The 12,430-nt window shown below is 38.6% G+C and overlaps 1 protein-coding gene across 5 annotated transcripts in view; it reads left to right on the top strand.

Moving 5' to 3' along the window:
* Positions 1-3,237: 3,237 nt before the first annotated feature.
* Positions 3,238-12,430, top strand: part of dacha (dachshund a) — a 403,352-nt gene continuing 394,159 nt past the window's right edge. For 2 of the 5 annotated variants that reach the window (XM_072594912.1, XM_072594910.1), the window contains exon 1: positions 3,238-3,765. In XM_072594912.1, the coding sequence (XP_072451013.1) occupies positions 3,323-3,765 (443 nt within the window). In that variant the 5' untranslated portion in view covers positions 3,238-3,322. Of the gene's footprint in view, positions 3,766-4,144; positions 4,256-12,430 lie in introns of those variants that run through there. The other 3 variants (XR_011964100.1, XM_072594911.1, XM_072594913.1) reach the window with 2 other exon arrangements.

Below are 12,430 nucleotides of genomic sequence, written 5' to 3'. Positions count from 1 at the left end.
CGATCTGGCAGAATGTGTCTAAGAGAAAAGTTAGTTTGCTTTTTTTTGCTTACTGATGTAAGCTATCGTTGAAACATCTGCCCACCCCCACCTCCTCATTTTTCATATTCAATGTTTAATACTTGTATTATTATACAGCCGATCTCACCCATCCTGGGGTTCGGGCAACAAAGTACACACAAACACGCTTGTAAACACAATCTCCTTACTGAGAAATTAAAGCGGCGAGTGTTATCGCACGAGATAGAAAGGAAAGCTGCATATAATTTTCAAGCTGACTGGGTAACACGATCAGTTTGCAAATTTTCTAAATAAAACAACCCCTTCCACAAAATGTACTAAGGAGAATAAAATCATTAGCTTGAATATGTTAACTGACCATCACCCTGATACGCATGTTATCTTTATAACACGCCAAATTGTCCACAAGATTGACAAATCATTATTGGTTGTACAGCATTCGCGAACAATGTGCCTGGTTAAAAATCACACAACACCAGGTTATAGTCCAACAGGTTTATTTGGAATCACTGGCTTTCGAAGCGCTGCTTCTTCATCAGGTGGCTGTAGACTTGGTCGTATTGTAAATGCTGTGAAAACTCTCAGATCATTAAAGGCGTACATCAATACATAGTTCTGAAATAAAATGAACCATTAATAAAACTAACAACTTCTCAAATATCATTGTTATAATTATGATTGAACTGTTATTACCCATTGCTTTACAGTTAAGTCCAGAGTTTTATCATCACTGTGGATTTTTAACAAAATCTTTAAAATATGACATATGATGCTTAAGAATTTCAAACAAGTCACTAACCCTCAAGACAAGTGGTGATAAAGACGGTGTAAAAAAAGGGGCCCAAGTTTGTCCAATTTGATTATTCTCACTTGTGCGCACACTACTTCCAAAGTTTTATCAGGCATGCGTCCCCACTTGAGATTTGAGAACTTTCCACTTTCTTGTAACAAAGTTTAAAGAAGTAAACGTCTAGATTCCCTACAGTATGGCAACAGGCCATTTGGCCCAACAAGTCCGCAGCGACCCTCCGAAAAAGTAACCCACCCAGACTCATTCCCCTATATTTAACCCTAACTAATGCACTTAACACTATAGGAAATTTAGCGTGGCTGGTTCATCCTACCTACACATCTTTGGATTGTGGGAGAGTATGCCAGCTCCACAAAGACAGTCACCAGAGGTGGGAATCGAACTCAGATTTCTCGCGTGGTGAGACAGCAGGGCTGACCACTGAGCTACCGTGCCGCCCTTAAAAAAATGCTGAAATACTACCCAAATCTGGCAGCATCTGCGGTGAGAGAAGTTTCAGTTCAACGACGAACTTCTCTGTCCAGAGCTGCTGCCAAGATCTGCTCAGTGTCACCGGCACTTTCTGTTTTTATTTCACACTTCCAGCATCTGCAGTATTTTGCTTCTGAACCAACCATGCGTGTAGTCTTCACACAACAGTTTCCAAAGTGTGTGAAATGTAACCAATTGTAGTTTGCTTTCAAAAAAAAATCGTTTGAGCTTATTTTAAGAAATTTCGAAACGGGCATGTATTAATTATGTTAATACATTCAAAAATGATTTGTACTCATGGCCGTTGCTATCGTTACAAATTATCTTTTTGTCATTCGCAAAATACGTAACCAATAGCCATTGTAGCAGGTATTCGTTTCCAATTATATAAGTTCTATTGACGTATTATTCACATGTTACAAATAATACCGATGGACAGATTTATTGCTTCGTTCAGTATTTACCAGCCAAGGTGACATTCCAGACGCATATTCCAGTCGGCTAGTTTGATCTCAAAGGAAGAAGACGGAAATGACCACCTGGTTGTTACATCTGTATAACTTAAATGTGTAGAACCCTTGCGTTTTATTCTCGAATCGCCCTCTCTGCTCTGCATATCTTCGAATTCTCTCTATTTTTAGATAACATGCCATCTGCTGGGTTAACAACAATACACGTTTTCCATCTGAATTCACTCCGCAAAATTAACCCGTGGTTTGCGTAAGAAGATTTAAAATAAGCAGGTATTATTTGTACACCTGTTTATAATCCGCAAACGCGTCAGACGTCTTCACCCTGCCCATTGGAACTCCAAGCAGGGGGGGAAAATACTTCAGCGAATGCCGAAAATCTGAAGTGGAACAAAAACAACAAAAAAGGGGTCTGCTAAACACACGGAAGCTCTGGTAGCGTGAAAGGTTAACTCTGTTTCTCCCTCCACCGATGCTGCCTGACATGCTGAGTGTTTCCAGTGTCATTCTTTCTTTTGTAAAAAGTAAATGCCAGTAACATTATCAAAGGAATTACAAAACGGAATTTCTGTGAATATATTATTTGCGGAATGGCTAGAGTGCCTGCTTTGAGCTTTACAGTAACATTAGCTGGACCTCGGTTACCCCTGGGCTATTTCTATTTCTATTCAAACTTATATAAAATGAAGTTTGTTTTTAGTTTTCTATCCCAATCAATAGATTATCCATGCGATTTCTACGGTGTGTATTTTGTAGATGATTCCACTTTATGCAGCAATTCATCTCGGGTTGTACAATTCCGAACTAAGTTATGTGACCCAAACACAAGGAGGCATCTGAAGATCTGAAGACTCAAGATTAGTTACTTATTTCACCCTGTTCGATCCACAGTCCTTAATGCTTTCTTGACATGAATATGTACTAATAACTTTATTGTGTGCCAAAGGTAATAAAAATGCAATCTTTTGATTCTAAGACTGAAACGCTGGGTTTTTAAAGGCGGACAGTACTAAAATACATTGAGAATGCTTGAACTCGGCCGAACCTTCCAGTCTTGAGAGTTGTCTTTTCAAATGTGCCCACACTTTAAAACATCCTCCATCAGAGGATGATGAAAAATTCATTCAGAACAGTTTTTTTTTCAAAGAAGCGTTTCTAATGAAATAGGAAAGTGCGCGGATGTCATGTGGGATAGAATTTAATTCTGAAACTTCAGGAAAGCAAGGAGGGAATGGAGCTTTAAAGCTGAAGAGAGCAGTTCCTGTCCATTCACTGATTTATTGATGTATGCTCAGCACGTATTTCAGCAAAGGCCGGCTGGAAGCCCCACCCTCCGGCCTTTGATTGGCGGAAAAACGCCGCAAATGTCCAATGGTAAGGGGGTCCAGGGCAGCTATGCTGCAGATTGGATGCGGACCGTGTCCGTCACAATGCGGGGGGCGTGGTCGCGGGGCAGAGTGGGTGACTGCGGCTCTTCTCACTCATTTCTTTACTACGTTGCACAGATACATAGAGAGAGACACAGGAAAGTACATGTGGACAAGTGACCATGGCTGTGTCAGCTCCCGTTATCCCACCGCCCCCTCTCACACCCACTTCCACCCCGTTAACAGGAGGCTTGTACCGGACCGATTCGGTGTACACCAGCCCTTCGGAGTCTCCCAAACTCAGCAGCACTGGGAACAATCTCAACAGCGGCAACGAGTGTAAGATGGTCGAGCTCCGTGGAGTCAAAGTGGCGTCTTTCAATGTGGACGGGCAGGAGCTGATCTGCCTCCCGCAGGTTTTTGATCTCTTCCTCAAGCATCTGGTGGGCGGTTTGCATACGGTTTACACCAAGTTAAAGAGACTGGATATAACGCCCGTGGTCTGCACCGTGGAGCAGGTCAGGATCCTCAGAGGACTCGGAGCCATCCAGCCCGGCGTCAACCGTTGTAAACTCATATCCAGGAAAGACTTTGAAACTTTGTTCAACGATTGCACCAACGCGAGGTAAGCACCGTCTTTTTTTTTGTCTTCCCGCATTGTTTCTTTTTCTTTCCACAATACTTTTTTTTCCCTCTTTCAATATTTCCACCCATCTCCCTTTCATTATTGTCACCTGTTTGGGAATTTTTAACCGCTTGTCATTTGGGTTGGGGGGTGGGGATTGTTCGATGATCAGAAACGTTGTGGGATTCTCATTCAGAGAGAGATCCATTAAGTCTTGAAAACTAGTGCAGCACATTGAAAAAACGGAGGGGGGGGGGGAGTGGGGGTGGAAATCACCAGCCTTGGCACTTAACGCAATTTACAAACTCATCGGTTCGTCCCCAGTCACGTTTCAGTTTCGCTCTCTCACCCACCCTCTCAATGAAGCTCCTTGTATTATTGCAACCATGGAACCCAGATCAGCGGAATGAATACAAGTTCGGTCATCCAATATGAAAACATTTTCTAATTATATCTATTCATCGTTTTACGAGAAGCATATGATACCCACGTAAGCGAGAACATCACTTTTTATGCGCTCGTTGTACATGTGTAAAACTAGCACAAGGTTCGGCTGTGCACGCACAAAGTTGAACGAGGCAGCGAAAGGTGGCTTAAGATTCCAGATTTTGCTACTGGAAAACAATGTGAGGTTGCTTTCAATTACTTGCGAATGGGGATCAGCGCCGCTTTGCTGGGGGCGGGGGTGGGGAGTTGTATGTTTTCTGTTTCAGCCTGCAGGACTCGCTGTTGTCATTTCTAATCAACAAAAAACACCAAAAAAAAACTTATGCCAAAGTACTAAGGACGTTCACAATTAGCAGATCATTCGAGATGCAAAATAGACCAAGGTACCAAATTAAACCGCGGGTTGATTTATCTGCAGCACTTTTTTTCTTTGTTCTGTTTGAATTGATCGCGAATTAATTTTCAAGATCGTCTTTTCAGACTGCAGATGTTGCAGTTTGTACAATAAATCAATAGGAGCAGATCTAAATGAATCGCCTCGGATATGGATTCTGTGCATGTTTTGATGTCTCTGTGTTATTCTTAGCTTGTTATCCTGACAGATATATACATGGTAAGCATGTATTGCCAACTAGGGTTCTGCGAAACTGTAACTTTGCAATTGACAGACCTGTCAAACTCAATGAATTAAAAGAAAACTTTTTTTCAGTCCAGGAATGGTAGGCGAGTGAAACAATCCCTTATAATTCCTAGGTTTGAAATTGATCTGCTGGTTTTATTGCATTCATTATTTATTGAAGAACTGCAAGCTAAACATAACGTTAAGCTATTTTGCACTTAGGGACTGCATTTAGGAAATTGGATGGAAATTGCATTACTGATGAACATCTGTGCATTTTCCACTGCTGTATTGTTATACTTGGGTGTAATGGCTCAGCAGTTTTTTTACCCACATAATTTCTAGCCACCATATCATTTTGCCTTTTGCAAAGTCCATTTCTGAAATATTCTGTCAGAAGGGCTACATTTACTAGTCATGTTGAAAAAAATGATTGTCTGCAAAAATTAATTTTTCATTTGCCTCTAGCAGAGGTTTAATAGAGTACACACTTGTTGTTTGCAGAAATATTGTTTAATCACATTAATATCACAGCCTGAGGAAGGAAGATAATTGTACAAATGCATATAGAAATATGCATTGCTAACTTTTTATGATTAAATTATGTAAATGACCCATCCACCGTCCTTCGGAGCACTAATCATCTAATTAGGAGTGATGTCCTGAATAGATGTTTCTGAATCTCGGTATATGCAATCAGAAATGCATAAAATTGGAACTGACATTCATAATTCCAGAAAATAGCCTGCAAGATAAATGTTAACATATATACAAATATACATGTTAATAAAAGTAGAGGTTAAATTAACTTTATTGCTATTTCTGTAAAGGCTGTCTGCATAATGAAACAAATGCCACATAAATTACTTGTTCAGGTATGCTAGCTTGGGAGTAAGGTAACAGGTTTTTATAAATTGTGGAGGATTTCTTCTGATGAATGAATTTCAAGATGAAATAACTGTACAAGCAAAATAATACAAAAACTTGCTACTTCTAAAACAGAATTCACGAAGATCAAAAACATTTATTATTTTTTAGAATGCTTTGATATCTTTCAGAATTTGAAATCTTGTCTTAAACTAGTTGAGACATAGTGGCCCAAGGTTAATGCCAGGTATGTGATTACCAAGGTAAACATTAGGTAGTGTTACTAATGGGATTGAGTCAAAGTATATTTTGTGCGCTGATTGCAATGTAATATGTTGGTTTTAATTTGCCTACAGTAAATATAATGTCAAATGTGTCATGTGGAAATAAATACAGTGAAGTTTAAAGGGAGACATGATGCCCCAAAGCATCACTCACTGGATTGATTTATCTTGCGTGGTATAATGACTGCAGATGTGGATCTGTTATTCTAGATGAGGAATGAATTTGATGAGCTGATAGCACAAGCCAAGAAGCGTGGTTTTAATTACTGATGTGGAATTTATTTGTGAATTGCAAATGATTTACTATATTACTTTGTTATTGGCAGATGACCTTTACATCAGAACATTGCTTTTCAATTAATCAAAAAAGAAGAGGTATTTTTGGGACCCCACCATTTGATATATTTTAAACCATTAGTTGATGTGAGTCTGTGAAAGGACTTGACTGACATATAATACTATTGTGACTGACTGGGGTTGTGTGTTACTGTGCAGTGTGAGTTCAGTGGTTGTAATAATGGGATGGTGGTAGGAAATGAGTGGGTGTTCTTTATTTTGAAAAGTCAAGTTTATATCAAGCTCATTTAGGCTTAATGTCTTTCAAAATTATTTTGAGTACTCAAATAAAATGAAAGAAATTAAGAATCATGAAGGAGAGCATGCGGAACATTTTATTGCTTTCTTTGAAGCCACAATAGGAGTAATCCATACCCCTGATGTAATTTCCAGAGCGTGGGTAGGTTTCAGAACACCTGGCTTACAGTTTCAGCACAGCTGATAAAATAAAGTTAAATTTTAGATTCATGTGGCAGCCTGAAGAGAAGAAAAATAACATGAGGGTTTCTTTTGTAAACACAATAGATGGAGCAGGGAGATAAGGGTCTCCCAACTCTTTAATCATTCTTTGTTGCAAGTTACTTTAAGGGATCAAAGTATTTGAAATGAGAGCTTTTTTCATGTGATTCATAATACTGTTCCAACTAAGAGCTTCTGTTTGTAAGTTTACAAAATGATGATACTGGATATTGAAATTGATGTTTTATATTTGAATCATAAACAGATATCATGCTGTCTTAGGCTCTTTCATTTGCGAATGATCATAAAAATAATGTTCTGAGTAACACGCATTTAATATGCAATTTGGATTGTTGACAATAGTAGAATTATGGAGAAGGTTTATTTTATAAATCTGGTTAAAAAGAAGTGATCTTTATTGCTGAAACATGCAACAATGCATTGGGTGTGTTGCTTGTATGTTCTTTAAACCATAGGGGTTTTTTTTGACAGATTGCACTGCTTACAATTTCCTATGTTTAAAAAGCAAGGTGAATACCTGTATCTGACAAGAGTACAGTAACCATTGCAAATTATCATTAAGATTTTACAAGGTATTTTTAAAGTGATACATTATGGAACTATCTGTCCTATACATAAAAATGTCTTTAGAATTTAAATACAGAAATATCTTAAATTGAAAAAGAAGATAACGATGAGCATTTTGTGTTGACCAGGTAAATTAACTTTAATATTTATTTTGTAACACTTGTTTGGTCTGTGCCCCAGTGGCACAGACCATGTTTAGGACTTAGATGTAATATTTAGGACTTAGATGATTTTTGCGAAATACTGTAACATAACTTGATTTTAAGCAGCAGTCACAAAGCAGTTGGGGTTCTAAGTGTAGCTCACCATTCCTCGATATCTTTAGGTCAAAAGTCTCTTTTCCCTTTTTCTGAACATGGTGCCATCTGTTTTTTTTTGCACAAATAAGTAATAATTACAGAATTATAGAAGGTTTTTGATTTAAGCTGATGTTTGCTTAATAGGATCCATTAATGATCTACCATGCTTAAATTGGAAGCTATGTAATATCTTACTAAAAATTTTCAAAAAAAAAGGACTTCAGAGCTGCCATGGGTCAGTTTAAGTGTATAACTACAACTGGGAAAGTAAATGCGATTTGAAACATTGATCTGCTTGAGTAGCGAAATGGGAGATTTGTATCAGATTGGTATAAATGGTTGATTGTAAATCTGCGGATCTTACCCATGAGTCAACACTTTGTATATGCATCAGGCAACTAACTTAATGCACCCTGTATTGTAAGCAGACTAAAGACACTTTCTATGTAAACACTGACACAAAACTCACACTAAATTCATGTTATTCCAAGTCAAACTGAAAGTAATATCTACTCATTCAAAATAAAAACATTCCTTCCCTGGCTATAAATTGAACAATCAATGTGTCCCTCTTATAGTGACATAATTTCACAGACATCTTGTTAGTCTTCAGATGATGTCTATTTAGTATCTCATTTGCATTTTGTTCATTTTCATTTAGTCTGTGGATAAGTTCTTGAGTTTCAGTGTCATCTGCCTTGGAATTCCGTTGCTCCCAAGTTTTTTGGTAAGCCATTATATATAAGAAAAGACAGTTCAAATGTTGGACGTACACTCACTAAATCAAAACATGAACAAAAGTACCAGATAAATTCCATTTGAATACTAAATATACCAGATGACTGGAGATGGTCTCATGCAGCAGATCAGGATCTCTGTGGAGCAAATTGGGACGAGTGTGAAGAATTCAGAATAGTGCTGAGGCATATCAGCAGGAGTGTGAAGCTGTTCAGGGCCATTCTGAAGCAGGTATGAATCATAGCAAAGTAGTTAAGGATCACGGCAAAGCAAACTAGGACAATGTGAAACAGATGGGAGAAGTGTGAAACAGTTCAGGATGATGTTGCTATCAACCAGGAGGAGTGTGTAGCCTTTCAGGATCACTGTGTAGCAGGTCAGGATCATAGTGAAGCAGTTCAGGATCACTGTAAGGTAGACACAGAGGAGTATAAAGCAGGAACTAGACCAGGAGGAGTGTGCAGCAGACAAGTATCACTGAACTTGATTGGGAAGATTGTGCAGCAGGCAGGGATCACAATGGGGCTAATTGTGAAGCAGATTGGAATCACAGTGAAGTGGACTGGGATCACAATGAAGCAGAATAGGATCATTGAAGTAAGAGAAAGACAATCAAACTTGGCACTAGGGGAAGGTCAAAAATTGGTTGGCTGGTGAATATTGTATATTGTTCCTTTGGTCCAAAGTTAAAATGTTCATGTAAGGAGCTGAGAATTCGTTTTTGATAATAGTGATTAAGTAATGCTTTTTTATTAACCTTGACATATTTAAGTATCAGCAGAAGAAGAGAAGGGTATATCTGTTAAGTTTTTTTTTGAGTGTAGTTCTAGTAGATGGAAGAATAGTAGGCCCTTTCCAGTCTTCAGAGTGCACATCCTTTTTCCTATGGGAACTCCTGGATATTTGTGGTGTCCTGAATAATCAGATGTACAGGTCACGAGGTCAGCTGCAGCAACTTAGGCTCTGTGTTTTGGAGCTGGAACATATGCATCACCACTGAGCCTCAACATGGATAGTATCTTGAAGCTTAAAGGTATGTGATGAGAAAGGGAATGGGAGTTAAGACAAGATAGGCTGGGGATTTAGGAATCCTCTCCAAACAGGATTTAGTTCTGAAAGTGATGGTTCTTCTGAGGAATGCAGCCAAGCCCAAGTCTACAGCAACATGGCTGCCTCAGCTTTACAAGGTGGAATGAAGAAGACAGGAAATGCAATAATAAGAGGAGATTTGATGGTTTGAGAAATAGACAACTTTTTTTAAGACTGCAGACCAAGAATCTAGGATAATGTGTTATCCCTCTGATATGAGGATTAAACATGTCACTGAACAGCTGTAGAGCACCTTGACAGGAGTAGGTGAAGACCCAGCAGTTATGAACCATATTGGTACCAATAAAATTGGCAGAGTGGAAAATGTGTTCTGTACTCAAAAGTTGAGCAGACAGGTTAGCAAGCAGGACCTCATATGGTAATCTCTATACTTGGTAGCTTGTACAAATTAAATTTGAAATAGGGTAGAGAGTTGAACACATGGCTGGAGAAATTGTGCAGGACAGAGGAGTTTGAATTCTTTGGACAATGGGACCAGCCAGTTGGGTTGCACCTGGACAGAGTGATTAGCTGATGATGGGAACTGTTTAAACTCACTTGACAGGGATGTGGGAACGAGGAGGTAATACTAGAGAGGATTATGCAGATGAATCTACTTTCTGGGGAGTCACATAATACTAGAGCAGGAAATAATAAGATAATAGGAGTGTTCAGTGTAAGTTTGCAAGAAGATTACACTTCATGTGTATGAATGAGCAGATTTTACTAAATGAGATTGATGAGTTGCAGCCACAGGTAAATAGATAAAAATAAAATGTGGTAATACAAGAATACTGGTTCAAGGATGGGCACGACTGAACATGCAATACTCCAGGATGCAATGTGTCCGGAAAATAGTAAAGAAGGAAAAGGAAGAGAAGTGGCAGAATTGGTGAAAGAGAATGTTGTAATGAGAAGGATTAAAGAGGAATACCCCAGAGATATCAGGATAGAATTGATTCAGTTAGCGCTAAGTAAGAAAACAGGTGTAATTTCATTGGTTGATGTGTAGCCTATAGCGCACTAATTAGGGGAAAGATGTAGAGGACCAAACCTGCAAAGGGATTACAGAAAAGTGCAAGAATTTCAGAGTAGTTGTAATTGTAATTTCTGAGATAGTTTTGGTGGTAAGAGATATAGAGGGACAAAAGTTCTGAGAAATGATTTAGTAGCACTTTGAGTAAGTTGAATGAAAAAGGAAACATTGCCTGCGTTGTTTCTTCAAAATAAGGTAGGCCACCTACCTGTAGGGAATTGTTTAGAGGAAAGTGATCATACATCACAAGGTTTGGATTGGCTTTGGAAAAGGACAAGGAGCAACCCCGATTTGGAATAATTAATTGGGGAAAGCCAACACTGGGTAATAAGGTTAGAATGGATCTGGACTAGATAAATCAGAATAAAGCTTAGTCGACTAAGCTGTAACAACAGTGGGCTGCATTTAAAAATACTTTTACTATGCTCAATGTATATTCAGCAAAAGAGAAATCCAAAGCTCCCTGGATGATAAAAGAAATAGAGATTAAAATGAGGTAGAAAATGTGTTTATCACAGGTGTCAGGTGGAAAACTAGGTTGATTATAGAAAGTATGGTGGGGAGTTTAAACAAGAGAAGCAAAGCAAAAGTAGAAGAGATTAGCAGCTTACATAAAATGGCATCCAAAGGCTTGAATCAATATATAAATCAGAAAAGATGGTAAGAGGACCACATGATTAGGGACCAAAGGAAGGGATTTACCTATGGAGGCAGGGGACATGACTGAAGAACTAAATCAGTTCTTTGCATCTGATAAAGAAGAAGATGCTGCCCGGGTCATGGTGCAAGAGATAGTAGTTTCGACACTTCAAGGGTTTTAACTGATAAGGAGGAAGTATTAAATAGGCTGTCAGTAATTGGAATTGATGAAGCACCAAGACTGGATGAGATGCATCCAACAATGCTGAGGGAAGAGAGAGAGAGACAAAAGTTGTGGGGCACTGGCCATAATTTTCCAATCTTGCTGAGTATCAGCTTGAACAGAAGACCCGAGAATTACAAATGTTACTCAAAAAGATGTCAAGATAAGCCCAGCAGTTGCAAGTCAGTCAGTTTAACCTTGTTGGTTGGAACTTATTAAGATAATAATTTGGGACAAAGTTAATAGTCACAGGTAAATGTAGGATAGTTAATGAAAACCAGCCTGGGTTTGTTAAGAGCAAATTGCATTTAACTGATTGAATTTCTTGAGAAAGTAACAGAGAGTTGATGAGGATAATGCAGTTGATGTGATGTACATAGACTTTCAAAAGGCATTTGATAATGTGGCACATGACAGATGTGAACAAAATCATAGCTTGTGGAATAAAAAGCGCAGTAGCAGCACGGATACAGATTTAGCTGAGAGACAGGAAAGAAAGAGTAGTGGTGAATGGATGTTATTGGAATGTAGAAGTTTAGAGTGGAGCTCTCCAGCAATTCCTGTCATTCCTGATATTAACATTCCAGCGTTTGAGGTACAGGGCACAATTTCCAAATTTGTGAATGATATGAAACTTTGAATTGCTGAGAACCATTGAGAGGACAGTGTCAAAATTTGAAAGGATATGGACTAAGTTGGCAGAATAGGTTAACAAGTGGTAGATGAAATTTAATTTACACAACCGTAAGGTGATTCATTTAAGTAGGAAGAACTTAGAGAGACAATACAAAATAAATGATGCAATACTAAAAAGGATACAAGAGCAACAGTACCTGGCTGGATATGTGTATAAATAATTGAAGATGGCATGGCACATTGCGAAACGGATTAATAAAGCCTACAGTATCGTACAGTTTATCTTGGGGGACATAGAATTCAAAAGTAAGGAAGTTAAGTTAAACTTCTGTCAAAAGTTGGTTCCGTTTTATGCTGTGCCCTGCTCTGAGCACCACACTTTCAGAAAGATGTGAAGACATTAGG

This window comes from Chiloscyllium punctatum, chromosome 25 (genome assembly GCF_047496795.1).
Source record: "Chiloscyllium punctatum isolate Juve2018m chromosome 25, sChiPun1.3, whole genome shotgun sequence".
Lineage (NCBI taxonomy): Eukaryota > Metazoa > Chordata > Chondrichthyes > Orectolobiformes > Hemiscylliidae > Chiloscyllium > Chiloscyllium punctatum.
The sequence above is the reverse complement of the archived record's forward strand: the minus strand, read 5'-3'. Positions and strand labels throughout refer to the sequence as shown.